The 19,664-nt window shown below is 48.8% G+C and overlaps 1 protein-coding gene across 1 annotated transcript in view; it reads left to right on the forward strand.

Moving 5' to 3' along the window:
* The window catches only part of MYO18B (myosin XVIIIB), a 602,318-nt gene that overhangs the window by 345,901 nt on the left and 236,753 nt on the right, over positions 1-19,664 (forward strand). The window contains exons 34-35 of the mRNA XM_056518071.1: positions 15,028-15,138; positions 15,584-15,688. Of these exons, the coding sequence (XP_056374046.1) occupies positions 15,028-15,138; positions 15,584-15,688 (216 nt within the window). The remainder of the gene's footprint in view (positions 1-15,027; positions 15,139-15,583; positions 15,689-19,664) is intronic.

Genomic DNA, 19,664 nt, shown 5'->3' on the forward strand with positions numbered 1-19,664 from the left:
AGGAAGAAGAAGTTTGTAAGAGACAGGATTAATCTGACACAAAATTTTGAAAGGACCAAGATAGCGTGGTCCCAACTTGTAGCTAGGGACACGGAAGCGGACATATTTAGCGGAGAGCCATACCTTGTCTCCAGGGGAAAAAATGGGAGGAGCTCTTCTTTTCTTGTCCGCGAACTTCTTCATGCGTGATGACGCCTGTAAGAGAGAATTTTGGGTCTCTCTCCATATGATGGAAAGGTCACGAGAAATTTCATCCACAGCGGGCAGACCAGAGGGCAAGGGGGTAGGGAGGGGGGGGAAGAGGGTGACGGCCGTACACCACGAAAAATGGGGATTTGGAGGAAGATTCAGAGACTCGGAAGTTATACGAGAATTCGGCCCATGGAAGGAGATCTGCCCAGTCATCCTGGCGGGAGGAAACAAAATGTCGTAAATAATCACCCAAGACCTGGTTAATTCTTTCTACTTGTCCATTGGATTGGGGATGATATGCAGAAGAAAAATTTAATTTAATCTTGAGTTGTTTACAGAGAGCCCTCCAGAATTTAGACACGAATTGGACGCCTCTATCCGAGACTATCTGCGTGGGCAACCCGTGAAGACGAAAAATGTGTACAAAAAATTGTCTAGCCAACTGAGGCGCTGAAGGAAGACCAGGAAGAGGGATGAAATGTGCCATTTTGGAGAATCGATCAACGACCACCCAAATAACAGTGTTGCCACGGGAAGGGGGTAAATCAGTAATAAAATCCATACCAATCAGAGACCAAGGCTGTTCGGGGACAGGCAGGGGATGAAGAAAACCAGCGGGCTTCTGGCGAGGAGTCTTATCCCGGGCACAGATAGTGCAGGCTCGTACAAAGTCCACAACATCCGTCTCCAGAGTCGGCCACCAATAGAAGCGGGAGATGAGTTGCACAGATTTCTTGATGCCCACATGACCTGCGAGATGGGAGGAGTGACCCCATTTGAGGATTCCGAGGCGTTGGCGTGGAGAAACAAAGGTCTTTCCTGGAGGAGTTTGCCTGATGGAGGCTGGAGAAGTGGAAATCAGGCAGTCAGGGGGAATGATGTGTTGCGGAGAGAGTTCAACCTCCGAGGCATCCGAGGAACGAGAGAGAGCATCGGCCCTAATGTTTTTATCGGCAGGCCGAAAGTGAATTTCAAAATTAAATCGGGCAAAGAACAGAGACCACCGGGCCTGGCGAGGATTCAGCCGTTGGGCAGACTGGAGGTAGGAGAGGTTCTTGTGATCGGTGTAAATAATAACTGGAAATCTTGATCCCTCCAGCAGATGCCTCCATTCCTCAAGTGCTAATTTGATGGCTAGAAGCTCTCGATCCCCGATGGAGTAGTTCCTCTCCGCCGGAGAGAAGGTCCTAGAAAAAAAACCACAAGTGACAGCATGCCCGGAAGAATTTTTTTGTAGAAGAACAGCTCCAGCTCCCACTGAGGAGGCATCAACCTCCAATAGGAAGGGTTTGGAAGGGTCAGGTCTGGAGAGCACGGGAGCCGAAGAAAAGGCAGACTTGAGTCGTTTAAAGGCGTCTTCCGCTTGAGGAGGCCAAGACTTGGGATCGGCATTTTTTTTGGTTAAAGCCACGATAGGAGCCACAACGGTAGAAAAATGTGGAATAAATTGCCTGTAATAATTGGCGAACCCCAAAAAGCGTTGGATGGCACGGAGTCCGGAGGGGCGTGGCCAATCTAAGACGGCAGAGAGTTTGTCTGGATCCATTTGTAGTCCCTGGCCAGAGACCAAGTATCCTAGAAAAGGAAGAGATTGGCATTCAAACAGACATTTCTCAATTTTGGCATAGAGTTGATTGTCACGAAGTCTCTGAAGAACCATACGGACATGCTGGCGGTGTTCTTCTAGATTGGCAGAAAAAATTAGGATATCGTCCAGATATACCACAACACAGGAGTATAAAAGATCACGAAAAATTTCATTAACAAAGTCTTGGAAGACGGCAGGGGCGTTGCACAGGCCAAAGGGCATGACCAAATACTCAAAGTGTCCATCTCTGGTGTTAAATGCCGTTTTCCATTCATCCCCCTCTCTGATGCGGATGAGATTATAAGCACCTCTTAAGTCCAGTTTAGTAAAGATGTGGGCACCTTGGAGGCGATCAAAGAGTTCAGAGATGAGGGGTAGGGGGTAGCGGTTCTTAACCGTGATTTTATTAAGACCGCGGTAGTCAATGCAAGGACGTAGGGAGCCATCTTTTTTGGACACAAAGAAAAATCCGGCTCCGGCAGGAGAGGAGGATTTACGGATAAAGCCCTTTTTTAAATTTTCCTGGACGTATTCAGACATGGCAAGAGTCTCTGGGGCGGACAGAGGATAAATTCTGCCCCGGGGTGGAGTAGTGCCCGGGAGGAGGTCAATAGGACAATCAAAAGGCCTGTGAGGAGGTAGAGTCTCAGCTTGTTTTTTGCAGAAAACATCCGCAAAGTCCATATAGGCCTTAGGGAGACCGGTTACTGGAGGAACCACAGAGTCACGGCAAGGGTTACTGGGAACCGGTTTTAGACAGTCCTTGGAACAAGAGGGCCCCCAACTCTTGATCTCCCCAGTGGACCAATCCAGGGTTGGGGAATGAAGTTGAAGCCAGGGAAGTCCAAGGAGAATTTCAGAAGTGCAATTGGGGAGGACCAAAAGTTCAATCCTCTCGTGATGAGATCCGATACACATTAGAAGGGGCTCCGTGCGGAAACGTATGGTACAGTCCAATCTTTCATTGTTTACACAATTGATGTAAAGGGGTCTGGCGAGACTGGTCACTGGGATGTTAAACCTGTTGACGAGAGAGGCCAAAATAAAATTTCCTGCAGATCCAGAGTCCAAGAAGGCCATAGTAGAGAAGGAGAAGGCAGAGGCAGACATCCGCACAGGCACAGTAAGACGTGGAGAAGCAGAGTAGACATCAAGGACTGTCTCACCTTTGTGCGGAGTCAGCGTACGTTTTTCCAGGCGGGGAGGACGGATAGGACAATCCCTCAGGAAGTGTTCGGTACTAGCACAGTACAGGCAGAGATTCTCCATGCGGCGTCGTGTCCTCTCTTGAGGTGTCAGGCGAGACCGGTCGACCTGCATAGCCTCCACGGCGGGAGGCACAGGAACGGATTGCAGGGGACCAGAGGAGAGAGGAGCCGAGGAGAAGAAACGCCTCGTGCGAACAGAGTCCATATCTTGGCGGAGCTCCTGACGCCTTTCGGAAAAACGCATGTCAATGCGAGTGGCTAGGTGAATGAGTTCATGTAGATTAGCAGGGATTTCTCGTGCGGCCAGAACATCTTTAATGTTGCTGGATAGGCCTTTTTTAAAGGTCGCGCAGAGGGCCTCATTATTCCAGGATAATTCTGAAGCAAGAGTACGGAATTGTACGGCATACTCGCCAACGGAAGAATTACCCTGGACCAGGTTCAACAGGGCAGTCTCAGCAGAAGAGGCTCGGGCAGGTTCCTCAAAGACACTTCGGATTTCCGAGAAGAAGGAGTGTACAGAGGCAGTGACGGGGTCATTGCGGTCCCAGAGCGGTGTGGCCCAAGACAGGGCTTTTCCAGACAGAAGGCTGACTACGAAAGCCACCTTAGACCTTTCAGTGGGAAACTGGTCCGACAGCATCTCCAGATGCAGGGAACATTGGGAAAGAAAGCCACGGCAAAACTTAGAGTCCCCATCAAATTTATCCGGCAAGGATAGGCGTAGACCAGGAGCGGCCACTCGCTGCGGAGGAGGTGCAGGAGCTGGCGGAGGAGATGACTGCTGAAGCTGTGGTAGTAACTGCTGTAGCATAACGGTCAGTTGAGACAGCTGTTGGCCTTGTTGTGCTATCTGTTGTGACTGCTGGGCGACCACCGTGGTGAGGTCAGCGACAACTGGCAGAGGAACTTCAGCGGGATCCATGGCCGGATCTACTGTCACGATGCCGGCTGGCAGGTAGTGGATCCTCTGTGCCAGAGAGGGATTGGCGTGGACCGTGCTAGTGGATCGGTTCTAAGTCACTACTGGATTTCACCAGAGCCCGCCGCAAAGCGGGATGGACTTGCTGCGGCGGTAGTGACCAGGTCGTATCCACTAGCAACGGCTCAACCTCTCTGACTGCTGAAGATAGGCGCGGTACAAGGGAGTAGACAGAAGCAAGGTCGGACGTAGCAGAAGGTCGGGGCAGGCAGCAAGGATCGTAGTCAGGGGCAACGGCAGGAGGTCTGGAACACAGGCTAGGAACACACAAGGAAACGCTTTCACTGGCACGATGGCAACAAGATCCGGCAAGGGAGTGCAGGGGAAGTGAGGTGATATAGGGAAGTGCACAGGTGAACACACTAATTGGAACCACTGCGCCAATCAGCGGCGCAGTGGCCCTTTAAATCGCAGAGACCCGGCGCGCGCGCGCCCTAGGGAGCGGGGCCGCGCGCGCCGGGACAGGACAGACGGAGAGCGAGTCAGGTACGGGAGCCGGGGTGCGCATCGCGAGCGGGCGCTACCCGCATCGCGAATCGCATCCCGGCTGGAAGCGTAATCGCAGCGCCCCGGGTCAGTGGATCTGACCGGAGCGCTGCAGTGGGGAGAGTGTAGCGAGCGCTCCGGGGAGGAGCGGGGACCCGGAGCGCTCGGCGTAACAGTACCCCCCCCCTTGGGTCTCCCCCTCTTCTTAGAGCCTGAGAACCTGAGGAGCAGACTTTTGTCTAGGATGTTGTCCTCAGGTTCCCAGGATCTCTCTTCTGGACCACAACCCTCCCAATCCACTAAAAAAAAGGTTTTCCCTCTGACCTTCTTAGATGCTAGAATCTCTTTGACAGAGAAGATGTCCGAGGAGCCGGAAACAGGAGTGGGAGGAACAGATTTGGGAGAGAAACGGTTGATGATGAGTGGTTTAAGAAGAGAAACGTGAAAGGCATTAGGAATACGAAGAGAAGGAGGAAGAAGAAGTTTGTAAGAGACAGGATTAATCTGACACAAAATTTTGAAAGGACCAAGATAGCGTGGTCCCAACTTGTAGCTAGGGACACGGAAGCGGACATATTTAGCGGAGAGCCATACCTTGTCTCCAGGGGAAAAAATGGGAGGAGCTCTTCTTTTCTTGTCCGCGAACTTCTTCATGCGTGATGACGCCTGTAAGAGAGAATTTTGGGTCTCTCTCCATATGATGGAAAGGTCACGAGAAATTTCATCCACAGCGGGCAGACCAGAGGGCAAGGGGGTAGGGAGGGGGGGGAAGAGGGTGACGGCCGTACACCACGAAAAATGGGGATTTGGAGGAAGATTCAGAGACTCGGAAGTTATACGAGAATTCGGCCCATGGAAGGAGATCTGCCCAGTCATCCTGGCGGGAGGAAACAAAATGTCGTAAATAATCACCCAAGACCTGGTTAATTCTTTCTACTTGTCCATTGGATTGGGGATGATATGCAGAAGAAAAATTTAATTTAATCTTGAGTTGTTTACAGAGAGCCCTCCAGAATTTAGACACGAATTGGACGCCTCTATCCGAGACTATCTGCGTGGGCAACCCGTGAAGACGAAAAATGTGTACAAAAAATTGTCTAGCCAACTGAGGCGCTGAAGGAAGACCAGGAAGAGGGATGACAGAAGCAAGGTCGGACGTAGCAGAAGGTCGGGGCAGGCAGCAAGGATCGTAGTCAGGGGCAACGGCAGGAGGTCTGGAACACAGGCTAGGAACACACAAGGAAACGCTTTCACTGGCACGATGGCAACAAGATCCGGCAAGGGAGTGCAGGGGAAGTGAGGTGATATAGGGAAGTGCACAGGTGAACACACTAATTGGAACCACTGCGCCAATCAGCGGCGCAGTGGCCCTTTAAATCGCAGAGACCCGGCGCGCGCGCGGCCCCGCTCCCTAGGGACAGGACAGACGGAGAGCGAGTCAGGTACGGGAGCCGGGGTGCGCATCGCGAGCAGGCGCTACCCGCATCGCGAATCGCATCCCGGCTGGAAGCGTAATCGCAGCGCCCCGGGTCAGTGGATCTGACCGGAGCGCTGCAGTGGGGAGAGTGTAGCGAGCGCTCCGGGGAGGAGCGGGGACCCGGAGCGCTCGGCGTAACACATACCTATCAGAACGTATTCACCAGTGCCCAGCCAGATGATCCTGACAGATATACTATTCATTCATAGCACCGGCAGCTGTATATGTATATAGATGTGCTAGGGGGGCAGATATATAGCATTATCTGCCCCCCACAGCGCTTCTATATACATATGCAGCTGCCGCGATATGAATGAATTGTATACCCGTCAGGATCATCGGCCGGGCGGCTGCTGGATGCGCTCCTGACATGTATACTTGTCATATATAGCGCATTTGTACAGCATTATATATGACAAGTATATAGGTCAGGAGCGTATCCAGCAGCCGCTCGGCCGATGATCCTGACAGATATACTATTCATTCATAGAGCGGCAGCTGCATATCTGTCAGGATCATCGGCTGAGCGGCTGCTGGATGCGCTCCTGACATATATACTTGTCATATATAACGCTGTACAAATGCGCTATATATGACAAGTATACATGTCAGGAGCGCATCCAGCAGCCGCCCGGCCGATGATCCTGACAGGTATACAATTCATTCATATCGTGGCAGCTGCATATGTATATAGAAGCGCTGTGGGGGGCAGATAACGCTATATGTTTGCCCCCCCCAGCATATCTATATACATATACAGTTGCCGGCGCTATGAATGAATAGTATATCTGTCAGGATCATCTGGCGGGGAGCTGCTGAATACGTTCTGATAGGCATGGTTGTCACATATAGCTGCAATAGAAAATTAGGACAAATGCGCTGGCGGGGTCACAGTATGCGCTGGCGGGGGGTATATATACTTATAAATGCGCTGGCGGGGTCACAGTATGCACTGGGGGGGGTTTAGATATATACTTATAATCGCGCTGGTGGGGTCACAGATATATACTTATAAATGGGCTGGCAGGGGTCATATTCTTATTAATGCGCTGGCGGGGGCTAGATATATAGCGCTCTATGCCCCCCCCCAATAAACACTTTTATTATATATATATGTCCCCTCACATTGTCCATTTTTAAAACCCCAGGGGGATCCCTGATTGGCTCCTCAGTACCGGCCATTCAGGGATCCCCGCGGGGAATTTATAAATGAAAGTAAAAAAATACATTGTGATCACAGGGTTGTGGACCATGCCGCCTTCTCCCCTGCTTAATAACTTCTGATCGCATCGGGTGTCAGAAGTGAGACCCAGTGCGATCAATCCCTCAGCCCCTGTACTACAACCCCCATCATGGAACAGACTCTGTTCAATGATGGGAGTAGTAGTACAAACACTAATGTAGCCTCCGCAGCTGTCTGCAGACTCCCGCTGCTAGGGATTTACTATTCCCATCATGGAAACAAGTCTGTTCCATGATGGGAGGAGTAGTAGTACTGGCTGTGGGAGTCTGTAAGCAGAGGTGTAAAAACATCCAGTATATGACGGATGTTTTGTAGCATCCCTTAATTCACCCGTTATTAAATGTCTGTTAATAATACATAATAACATACGTTTATTAACGGGTGAACTTCATAGTGTGAAAGCAGCCTAAGATATAAAGGTAGAATGTACTTTCTTAGTAAAATGAACATATAACTTTGGTTTCAAAATAAGAAAAGCTTTCCCTATTTAAAATAAGGCTAGAGCCACATGGCATGTTTGTGACATCACATCTAATGATTAAGAAATAGAAAACATGTACTGTATATTGGTGTCATATTGGTGCCATTTGCTGAGTTGAGGAGAAGCTTGATTAAAAAGAACCCTTCAGAGATGGAGCTGCAGTTCCCTCAGAATGAAGAGGATGGACTGGATATAGTTTAAAAGGTTCACAGTGGAACCATATTTATTGAATACATAAAGTAAAAAAAAAAAAAAATTTCACTATATCCAGTCCATTCTCTTCATTCTGAGGGAACCGAAGCGCCATCTCTGAAGGGTTCTTTTTTCTCAAGCTTCTCCTTGTCTGTATCCAGGACAGCTGTGCAGCTGGTCCTGCAACCATGAAAGCAAGCAGCGACCATCCCTCTACTCAGTACCCCATTATCGCTGGGGTGAAAGGCTTTTATTGATCCTCTCCAAGGTGAGCGGCCATCTATATGGGTTTGGGGCCAAACCCTTAACCTCACTGCACTTGTTGCCAAGGGTAATGCGCTAGGCGCCGGCACCGGTCTCTCTGTCTTGTATCCTATACAGATTTGCTGAGTTGGGCTGAGGTACTGCAGGTCTTTTTTTTTTTTTTTTTTTTCCTTCTTCTTCTTCTACTTTGCTGTATGCCGGCAAAACAGTGGAACCCAGATGGAACCCAGGTCAAAATTCAATGTCAATTTGACGCATTGAGATCTGTTGGTGTCTGTTGTGCATTGGACCACCCATCTCCATTGTTTGCCTCTGAAACTGACTCTGCAATGGAACTACTGAACAGAGCTCCAACATGATTGGGAATGTAGCTGTCACGATTCGGCTGGCAGGAGGTGGATCCTCTGTGCCAGAGAGGGATTGGCGTGGACCGTGCTAGTGGACCGGTTCTAAGTTACTACTGGTATTCACCAGAGCCCGCCGCAAAGCGGGATGGTCTTGCAGCGGCGGTAGTAACCAGGTCGTATCCACTAGCAACGGCTCAACCTCTCTGACTGCTGAAGATAGGCGCGGTACAAGGGAGTAGACAAGAGCAAGGTCGGACGTAGCAGAAGGTCGGGGCAGGCAGCAAGGATCGTAGTCAGGGGCAACGGCAGGAGGTCTGGAACACAGGCTAGGAACACACTAGGAAACGCTTTCACTGGCACAATGGCAACAAGATCCGGCGAGGGAGTGCAGGGGAAGTGAGGTATACATAGGGAGTGCACAGGTGAACACACTAATTAGACCAACTGCGCCAATCAGTGGCGCAGTGGCCCTTTAAATCGCAGAGACCCGGCGCGCGCGCGCCCTAGGGAGCGGGGCCGCGCGCGCCGGGACAGGACCGACGGAGAGCGAGTCAGGTACGGGAGCCGGGGTGCGCATCGCGAGCGGGCGCCACCCGCATCGCGAATCGCATCCCGGCTGGGGGCGGTATCGCAGCGCACCCGGTCAGTAGATCTGACCGGGGCGCTGCAGTAGCGAGGATGTTGCGAGCGCTCCGGGGAGGAGCGGGGACCCGGAGCGCTCGGCGTAACAGTACCCCCCCCCCCTTGGGTCTCCCCCCCTTCTTGGAGCCTGAGAACCTGAGGACCAGACTTTTGTCTAGGATGTTGTCCTCAGGTTCCCAGGATCTCTCTTCAGGACCACAGCCCTCCCAATCAACCAAAAAAATTTTTTTCCCTCTGACCGTCTTGGAGGCCAGTATCTCCTTCACGGAGAAGATGTCAGAAGAACCGGAAACAGGAGTGGGAGAAACAAGTTTGGGAGAGAAACGGTTGATGATGAGTGGTTTAAGGAGAGAGACATGAAAGGCATTGGGAATACGAAAAGAAGGAGGAAGAAGAAGTTTGTAAGAGACAGGATTAATTTGGCACAAGATTTTGAAAGGACCCAGATAGCGTGGTCCCAGTTTGTAACTGGGGACACGGAAGCAGACATATTTAGCGGAGAGCCATACCTTGTCTCCGGGAGCAAAAATGGGGGAAGCTCTTCTTTTCTTATCGGCAAACTTTTTCATGCGAGATGAAGCCTGTAAAAGAGAATTTTGGGTCTCTTTCCATATGGTGGAAAGATCACGAGTCACTTCATCCACAGCGGGCAAACCAGAGGGCAAGGGAGTAGGGAGGGGGGGAAGAGGGTGACGGCCGTACACCACGAAAAATGGGGATTTAGCAGAAGATTCAGAGACTCTGAAGTTGTACGAGAATTCGGCCCATGGTAGAAGATCTGCCCAGTCGTCCTGGCGGGAGGAAACAAAATGCCGTAAATAGTCACCCAGGACCTGGTTAATTCTTTCTACTTGCCCATTGGATTGAGGATGATAAGCAGAAGAGAAGTTTAATTTAATCTTGAGTTGTTTACAGAGAGCCCTCCAGAATTTTGACACGAATTGGACGCCTCTATCCGAGACGATCTGCGTGGGCAAACCGTGAAGACGAAAAATGTGTACAAAAAATTGTTTTGCCAACTGAGGCGCTGAAGGAAGACCAGGAAGAGGAATAAAATGTGCCATCTTGGAAAATCGATCAACGACCACCCAAACAACAGTGTTGCCACGGGATGGGGGTAAGTCTGTAATAAAGTCCATACCAATCAGAGACCAAGGCTGTTCGGGGACAGGCAGAGGATGAAGGAGACCAGCAGGCTTCTGGCGAGGAGTCTTATCCCAGGCACAGACAGTACAGGCCCGCACAAAATCAACAACATCCGTCTCCAGAGTCGGCCACCAATAGAAACGAGAGATGAGTTGCAAGGACTTTTTGATGCCCGCATGGCCTGCGAGGTGGGAGGAGTGACCCCATTTGAGAATCCCGAGACGTTGGCGTGTAGAAACGAAGGTCTTCCCTGGAGGAGTTTGCCTGATGGAGACTGGAGAAGTGGAGATCAGACAGTCAGGAGGAATGATGTGTTGCGGAGAGACCTCTACTTCCGAGGCATCCGAGGAACGAGAGAGAGCATCGGCCCTAATGTTCTTGTCGGCAGGGCGAAAATTAATTTCAAAGTTAAAACGGGCAAAGAACAACGACCACCTGGCCTGGCGAGGATTCAGCCGTTGGGCAGACTGGAGATAGGAGAGATTCTTGTGATCGGTGTAAATGATAACTGGAAATTTTGATCCCTCCAGCAGATGCCTCCATTCCTCAAGTGCCAATTTAATGGCCAGTAGTTCTCGATCCCCGATGGAGTAGTTCCTCTCCGCCGGAGAGAAGGTCCTAGAAAAAAAACCACAAGTAACAGCATGCCCGGAAGAATTTTTTTGTAGAAGGACCGCTCCAGCTCCCACTGAGGAGGCATCAACCTCCAATAGGAAGGGTTTAGATGGGTCAGGTCTGGAGAGCACGGGAGCAGAAGAAAAGGCAGACTTGAGCCGTTTAAATGCGTCTTCCGCTTGGGGAGACCAGGACTTAGGATTGGCATTCTTCTTGGTTAAAGCCACGATAGGAGCCACAATAGTGGAAAAATGTGAAATAAATTGTCTGTAATAATTGGCGAACCCCAAAAAACGTTGGATAGCACGGAGTCCGGAGGGGCGTGGCCAATCTAAGACGGCAGAGAGTTTATCTGGGTCCATTTGTAGTCCCTGGCCAGAGACCAAGTATCCTAGGAAAGGAAGAGATTGACATTCAAACAGACATTTCTCCATTTTGGCATAAAGTTGATTGTCTCGAAGTCTCTGAAGAACCATGCGGACATGCTGGCGATGTTCTTCTAAGTTGGCAGAAAAAATCTGAATATCGTCCAGATACACAACAACACAGGAATATAAGAGATCACGAAAAATTTCATTAACAAAGTCTTGGAAGACGGCAGGGGCGTTGCACAGGCCAAAGGGCATGACTAGATACTCAAAGTGTCCATCTCTGGTGTTAAATGCAGTTTTCCATTCGTCCCCCTCCCTGATGCGGATGAGATTATAAGCACCTCTTAAGTCCAGTTTGGTAAAGATGTGGGCACCTTGAAGGCGATCAAAGAGTTCTGAGATAAGAGGTAGGGGGTAGCGGTTCTTTACCGTGATTTTATTAAGTCCGCGGTAATCAATGCAAGGACGTAGGGAGCCATCTTTTTTGGACACAAAGAAAAATCCAGCTCCGGCAGGAGAGGAGGATTTGCGGATAAACCCCTTTTTTAAATTTTCCTGGATGTATTCAGACATAGCAAGAGTCTCTGGGGCGGACAGAGGATAAATTCTGCCCCGGGGTGGAGTAGTGCCCGGGAGGAGGTCAATAGGACAGTCATAAGGCCTGTGAGGAGGTAAAGTCTCAGCTTGTTTTTTGCAAAATACGTCAGCATAGTCCATATAAGCCTTAGGGAGACCGGTTACAGGGGGACCCACAGGGTCACGGCAGGGAGTACTGGGAACCGGTTTAAGACAGTCCTTGAAACAAGAAGTACCCCAGCTCTTGATCTCTCCTGTGGACCAATCAAGGGTTGGGGAATGGCGTTGAAGCCACGGTAGTCCAAGGAGAATTTCAGAAGTGCAATTGGAGAGGACCAAAAACTCAATTTTTTCGTGATGAGGTCCGATGCACATTAGGAGGGGCTCCGTGCGGTAACGCACGGTACAGTCCAATCTTTCATTGTTAACACAATTGATGTAGAGGGGTCTGGCGAGACTGGTCACCGGGATGTTGAACCTGTTGATGAGAGAGGCCAAAATAAAATTTCCTGCAGATCCGGAATCCAAGAAGGCCATAGTAGAGAAGGAGAAGGTAGAGGCAGATATCCGCACAGGCACAGTAAGGCGTGGAGAAGCAGAGTTGACATCAAGAACTGTCTCACCTTTGTGCGGAGTCGGCGTACGTCTTTCCAGGCGGGGAGGGCGGATAGGACAATCCTTCAGGAAGTGTTCGGTACCGGCACAGTACAGGCAAAGATTCTCCATGCGGCGTCGTGTCCTCTCTTGAGGTGTCAAGCGAGACCGGTCAACTTGCATAGCCTCCACGGCGGGAGGCACAGGAACGGATTGCAGAGGACCAGAGGAGAGAGGAGCCGGGGAGAAAAAACGCCTCGTGCGAACAAAGTCCATATCCTGGCGGAGCTCCTGACGCCTTTCGGAAAAACGCATGTCAATGCGAGTGGCTAGATGAATGAGTTCATGCAGGTTAGCAGGAATTTCTCGTGCGGCCAGAACATCTTTAATGTTGCTGGATAGGCCTTTTTTAAAGGTCGCGCAGACGGCCTCATTATTCCAGGATAATTCGGAAGCAAGAGTACGGAATTGGATGGCGTACTCGCCAACGGAAAAATTACCCTGGACCAGGTTCAGCAGGGCAGTCTCAGCAGAAGAGGCTCGGGCAGGTTCCTCAAAGACACTTCGAATTTCCGAGAAGAAGGAGTGTACAGAGGCAGTGATGGGGTCATTGCGGTCCCAGAGCGGTGTGGCCCATGACAGAGCTTTTCCAGACAGAAGGCTGACTACGAAAGCCACCTTAGACCTTTCAGTAGGAAACTGGTCCGACATCATCTCCAAGTGCAGGGAACATTGCGAAAGAAAGGCACGGCAAAACTTAGAGTCCCCATCAAATTTATCCGGCAAGGATAGTCGTAGGCCGGAAGCGGCCACTCGCTGCGGAGGAGGTGCAGGAGCTGGCGGAGGAGATGATTGTTGAAGCTGTGGTAGTAGCTGCTGTAGCATCACGGTCAGTTGAGACAGCTGGTGGCCTTGTTGCGCTATCTGTTGCGACTGCTGGGCGACCACCGTGGTGAGGTCGGCGACAACTGGCAGTGGAACTTCAGCGGGATCCATGGCCGGATCTACTGTCACGATTCGGCTGGCAGGAGGTGGATCCTCTGTGCCAGAGAGGGATTGGCGTGGACCGTGCTAGTGGACCGGTTCTAAGTTACTACTGGTATTCACCAGAGCCCGCCGCAAAGCGGGATGGTCTTGCAGCGGCGGTAGTAACCAGGTCGTATCCACTAGCAACGGCTCAACCTCTCTGACTGCTGAAGATAGGCGCGGTACAAGGGAGTAGACAAGAGCAAGGTCGGACGTAGCAGAAGGTCGGGGCAGGCAGCAAGGATCGTAGTCAGGGGCAACGGCAGGAGGTCTGGAACACAGGCTAGGAACACACTAGGAAACGCTTTCACTGGCACAATGGCAACAAGATCCGGCGAGGGAGTGCAGGGGAAGTGAGGTATACATAGGGAGTGCACAGGTGAACACACTAATTAGACCAACTGCGCCAATCAGTGGCGCAGTGGCCCTTTAAATCGCAGAGACCCGGCGCGCGCGCGCCCTAGGGAGCGGGGCCGCGCGCGCCGGGACAGGACCGACGGAGAGCGAGTCAGGTACGGGAGCCGGGGTGCGCATCGCGAGCGGGCGCCACCCGCATCGCGAATCGCATCCCGGCTGGGGGCGGTATCGCAGCGCACCCGGTCAGTAGATCTGACCGGGGCGCTGCAGTAGCGAGGATGTTGCGAGCGCTCCGGGGAGGAGCGGGGACCCGGAGCGCTTGGCGTAACAGTAGCCACCCAGTCTTTGTATGTAAGGGAGTCAACTTGCTCTGTGTGCACTGACTGGCGATACAGGGGCCGGAGCATCGTGACTTCACGGCTCTGCCCACTCGTAACTTCACGGCTCGCTCCCTTAATGCAAGTCTATGGGAGGGGGCGTGACGGTCGTCGGGGGTGGGGCCGTGACGTCATGATGCTCCGGCCCCTGTATTGCCCGTCATTACGCACAAAGTGAGTTAGCGCTAAGCAGTAATGACAGCAGGGTGCTGCAGCCGAGATCCTGGGGGTCCCCAGTAGCGGGACCCCCGTGATCAGACATCTTATCCCCTATCCTTTGGATAGGGGATAAGATGTCTAGGGGCGGAGTACTCCTTTAAGGGGTTAAGATAGCAGCTGCAATGCATAGGGTTTTATCAGTCTTTTTATCAGACCCACTCCTATACTGTCTCCTGATTTGACTGGGAGTTGTATTCAAGCAATGATTATCTTACCTGTGGTCATGTGATCTTGCTGCTAGCTGCAAAGTATTCTGGGCAACCCTGACAGAATCTTAGTGTTCATACTTTCTCATCCTATACTAAAATGGTACCAAAACACCACGTGTTCCTTATCCTTTACAATATTGCCATTACCACTCTCCTGTGAAGCAAGCCTGGCAAAGTTCGAATGTTTGCCTTACCTCATTTAAGCCAAAGTTTCGAGCGAGACCGGGTTCTACTGGTTCGGCTCACTCAACTCTATTATCCTATTGTTGTTCTCATCAGCTGTAAACAAAGTGTTTCAATAAGATTATTATTAGGCTTGTACATCTAAGCAGAAACTAGCTGTCAAACACATATTGAGAATTAAGAATGTGGAATCTCAGTGCATACGGAATGCCCTTGCAACACACGTAACACGATTCACATTTTTTGAAACAGATGCGTGTCCGTTTTGAAATGGAAATTGAAAGGATGAAACAAATGCAGTTGAAAGAACTAGAAGATAAAGAAGAGGAATTAGAGGATATTCGACAGTCATGTCAAAGACGGGTATGTCAATAAGCTAGATAAGGCACAATGTAGCATTACTGCCACAATGAGATTAAATATAAAAAAATTATTTTTGCATATTTAAAACATAATAGTGCTTTTTTTAAATTATTTATTGCACATATGAAAGTTCTTCTTTTTAAAGGCCAACTTGCATATATCTGATCCCCCCCCCCCTCTAAAAATTCCTAAACATTTTCCTGTTGTTTACAAACATAATATGACTGTAAGCGAAAGCAAAAATTGACAAAAATACCGCCACAAACCCTTTGTACTGTAATGGTGTCCTAGATAATGATACATTTCAGAATTGCAAATGGGTGTGCTAAATGAGAAATTATTATATTCATACTCACTTTCTACCATCCCATGTAAGTTTGGTCGGCAAAAGAGTTACAACATATTTAGTTACTGTCTGTGCTTTTTTATTTATTTTTATTTTTAGCTTCGGCAGTTTGAAATGCAGTTGGAACAAGAATATGAAGAAAAACAGATGGTGCTTCATGAAAAGCAGGACTTAGAGGGACTCATTGGAACCCTGTGTGAACAGGTAGGACATTAGATGTAGAAGAGAGAATAAAATAGAAATATGATATTGGATGTGAGGCTCATGTCATCTTCTAAAATGACCAGTTATCTATAGCAACCAATCAGATTGCTTCTTCATTTTTAACAAGGCCTCTGGAAAAAAAGCAATCTGATTGGTTGCTATGGACAACTGGGCAGCTTTCCTCTCCACAGGTTTAGATAACTCTCCCCCTATACGTGCTCTGCATATATTCTGCTACATGACAATTGTAAACTACAGTACCTTTTTAGGCCTAGTTCCTACAGGGAGAAAAAATGACTTCATGCTTGTGTGGTCATAAGAGTGGAGCAGCCACTCTTAACTGTATGGGAGGTCACATCTACTATGGGGCCGGAGTTTCATGATGTCACGCCCCGCCCCCTCAGTGCAAGTCTATGGGACCTCAATGCAAGTCTATCACGACTACGGGGACGGAGTTTCATGCTGTCATGCCCCGCCCTTTCAATGCAAGTCTATGGGAAGGGGCGTGAATGCCATAACGCCTCTTCTCATAGACTTGCACTGAGGTGGACGGGCGTGATGTCACGAAACTCTGGCCCCGTAGTAGTGACGCTTCAGATGCGGAGCGAACATCGCTCTGTGCAGCTGCCACAGGTGGGTGTCTGCATGAGAGATTGCGGGGGTCCCCAGCGGCGGGACCCCCGCGATCAGATATCTTATCCGCTATCCTATGGATAGGGGATAAAATGTCTTATGGACGGAGTACCCCTTTGAAGGAAAACTGTCAGATATTTTCTTCCACACTATCCACAGTACTGATGGATAGTGCAGGAGACGCTGATTAAAACGAGCCCTACCTTGCCCGGATCCGCCCGGCCTTTCGCCCACAATTGTAGTTTTATTCTACGTGTATATCTTGCTGTAACTGGCACGGGCGGGGCTTCTGCAGGTTAACTGGCACTGACGTCAGCGCCGCTTATGAATATTCATTCCCCCTCCCTCCAGTTAGGAGCGGAGAAGAGAGGGAGAACTGGAGGGAGAGGGGGATGAATATTCATAAGCGGCGCTGACATCAGTGCAGAAGCCCCGCCCGTGCCGTTACAGCAAGATATACACATAGAATAAATGTACAATAGCGGGCAAACGGCCGGGCGGATCTGGGCAAGGTAGGGCTCGTTTTAATCAGCGTCTCTCGCACTATCCATCAGTACAGTGGATAGTGCGGGAGAAAATATCTGACAGTTTTCCTTTAATTAGTTCTTATTTTCCAATAAAGTTCAGAAAAGCAAAAAAAAAAAAAAACGGGGGAAAAATGAAGGATGAACTTTAAATAAGGGAGATATTACTATGGAGCATTCACCACCTCCTAGAATAAATCACTCATGACCCCTGGATTGGTATATCACCTAATATATATATATATATATATATATATATATATATATATATATCAGTAGTAAATTTGAGTATTAGTCCAGTGATGTGCAGATGCAGTGTCTCTACAAAATTCTGTTAGTCCAAAAAAAAAGGGATTACAAGATACTGCAACATTTTTTGATTTGCATCTATATATAAAACGATAAAAAAAGATATATAGGTTATTAATGCCTCAATCTCTGTAATTGTGAAGCATTAATGACCTAAATATCTATTCTGTACAACAAAAATAGAGAAACATTTAAATATCTATTCTATTGATGTTTCCCACTTACACTGACTTCTCAATCAGGTTGAAATGACTTATGTATTTACCAGTTGAGGAGACGCTAGTCCCCTTTTTGAACCAGTAGACACTCAAACACGCAAGGAAAAAAAATGACAAGAAAAGCTAAATATAAATGGGAAACGTTTGATAACAAGATTTAGCACATGTGCCATACAGGGTTTGTGTGTTACAGCCATGATGTTTGCGCCATTACTGGCCACCACGTTTCCTAATCTCAGATTAGGAACACAGAGCCAGTGTGAAACTTCCTTCTGCAGACAGAGCAGCAACTCCTCCACTGTGTGGCTTTTTTCGCCCAGGCTTACCAGATATAGGGTGGCAGTGCCTGGTAAGGTAAGCTCTGCCCTTTGGGTGACTGGAAGATGTCTGTGGAATAGGACTGAGATGATGAGGAAGAGGATAGCCAGCAGGTGTCAGAAGTTGAACTAGACCAGCACAAACGTGGTGTCACTACTATTTCCTTGCAGTGGAGTCTTGTTTTGCAAGATGTTGACTCAGTGGGCCATAAAATGCATGCATTGGCCCTGGCCATAGCTACTACTCCACGTATGCACTGTGGCATGCACTGGTCTGCACACAGACAACTGCATCGAGTGTCTCCCCCTCTCTCCCACATGATTGTGCAGAGTGGATGGTGTTTTTGGCAAAGTAATGGCTACTAGGTATGGCCACCTGGGGACCCCATTAGTTGCTTAAAGGCCCTAGAGCAGGGGTCTCAAACTGGTGGCCCTCCAGATGTTGCAACACTTCAACTCCCTGCATGCCTGGGCATGCCCAGACAGCCATTTGCTGCATCTAACCGCTGTCGGGAATGCTGGGAGTTGAAGTTTTGCAACTTCTGGGGGGCCACCAGTTTGAGACCTCTGCCCTAGAGTCAACAAGATAACACGGTATCCTGCACCGAAAACTTGGCCATGTGTGAATTAAGCCGCAGGGGGAGCGGGTGAATACTGTTGTCTGCATGAAATAGGTTCCCCAATAGATAATTGTTGAGATAGGGGAGGAAGCCATGACAGTGATGAAAACATAACAGAGATTCTGTCTGTGGACGAAGCTTGGCTGTGAGACAGATTATAGGACTTTGGAGTAGCAGCCGCAACAGGGGCAAGGGTTTCTTCACATTTTGGGGTGTCTTGCTTGTCCCTTGTCCCTTGTGATGCCACTTCATATGCCACCATGGAGACATAGGGGTAGATTTATCAAAACCTGTTCAGAGGAAAAGTTGCTGAGTTGCCCATAGCATCCAATCAAATCACTGCTTTGATTTTTTAAAGGCCTCTGAAAAATGAAAGAAGCGCTCTGATTGGTTGCTATGAGCAACTTTTCCTCTGGACAGGTTTTGATAAATCTCCCCCATATTTCCTAAACAGCGCCCTGGCCATGGCTTACTTTCTGTTTGCAGACCCTTCACTTTTTTTTTTTTTACATTTTGCTATGTTGCATAAAATATATATATAAATAATAATAAAAATATCACACTTTCCCCCTTCATTCTGCATTCAATATCCCATAATGAAGTGAAAGCAGAATGTTACTAATCTTTGCTAATTTATTATAATAAGGAACATTTTAAATATTACATTGACATAAGTATTCAGACCCTTTACTCTTGCTTGCTTGTCTCTCTGCCACAGAGCACCAATTATGGAGTGCTGGAGTAATGGCAGACCTGAAAGTTTCTCTCATCTGCACACAGGATCTTTGGAGCAAAGCTACAGTGACCATTGGGTTCTTGGTTATCTCTGTTACTAAGGCCCTTCTCCCCCAATTACTTAATTTGGTTGGACAGCCAGTCCCTGGTTGTTCCAAATGTCTTCCATTTAAGGTTTATGGAGGCCACTTTACCCTTAGAAACTTTCAGCAGATTATAATTTTTTTATACGTTTCCTGAGATCTGTGGCTCTACACAATCCTGTCTCTCATCTCTTCAGGCAGTTATTTCCCCCTCATGACTTGTTTTTTTGCTCTGATATACGTTGTCAGCTGTAAGACCTTATATAGACAGGGGTGTGTCTTTCCAAATCATATCCAGTCACCTGAATTTACCACAGGCGATTCCAATCAAGGTGTAGAGATATCTCAAAGATGATCAAGGGAAATGGAAGGCCCCCAGAACAAAATTTCAAGTGTCATAGCAAAGGTGTGAATACTTATGTCCATGAGAAATTTTAATTTTTCATGTTTAATAAATTAACAAACACTTCTAAAATTCTATTTTCACATTCTCATTAGTGTGTATTGAATGCAGAACGATGGGTGAAAAAAATAATA

Source organism: Hyla sarda, chromosome 1 (genome assembly GCF_029499605.1).
Source record: "Hyla sarda isolate aHylSar1 chromosome 1, aHylSar1.hap1, whole genome shotgun sequence".
Classification (NCBI taxonomy): Eukaryota; Metazoa; Chordata; class Amphibia; order Anura; family Hylidae; genus Hyla; species Hyla sarda.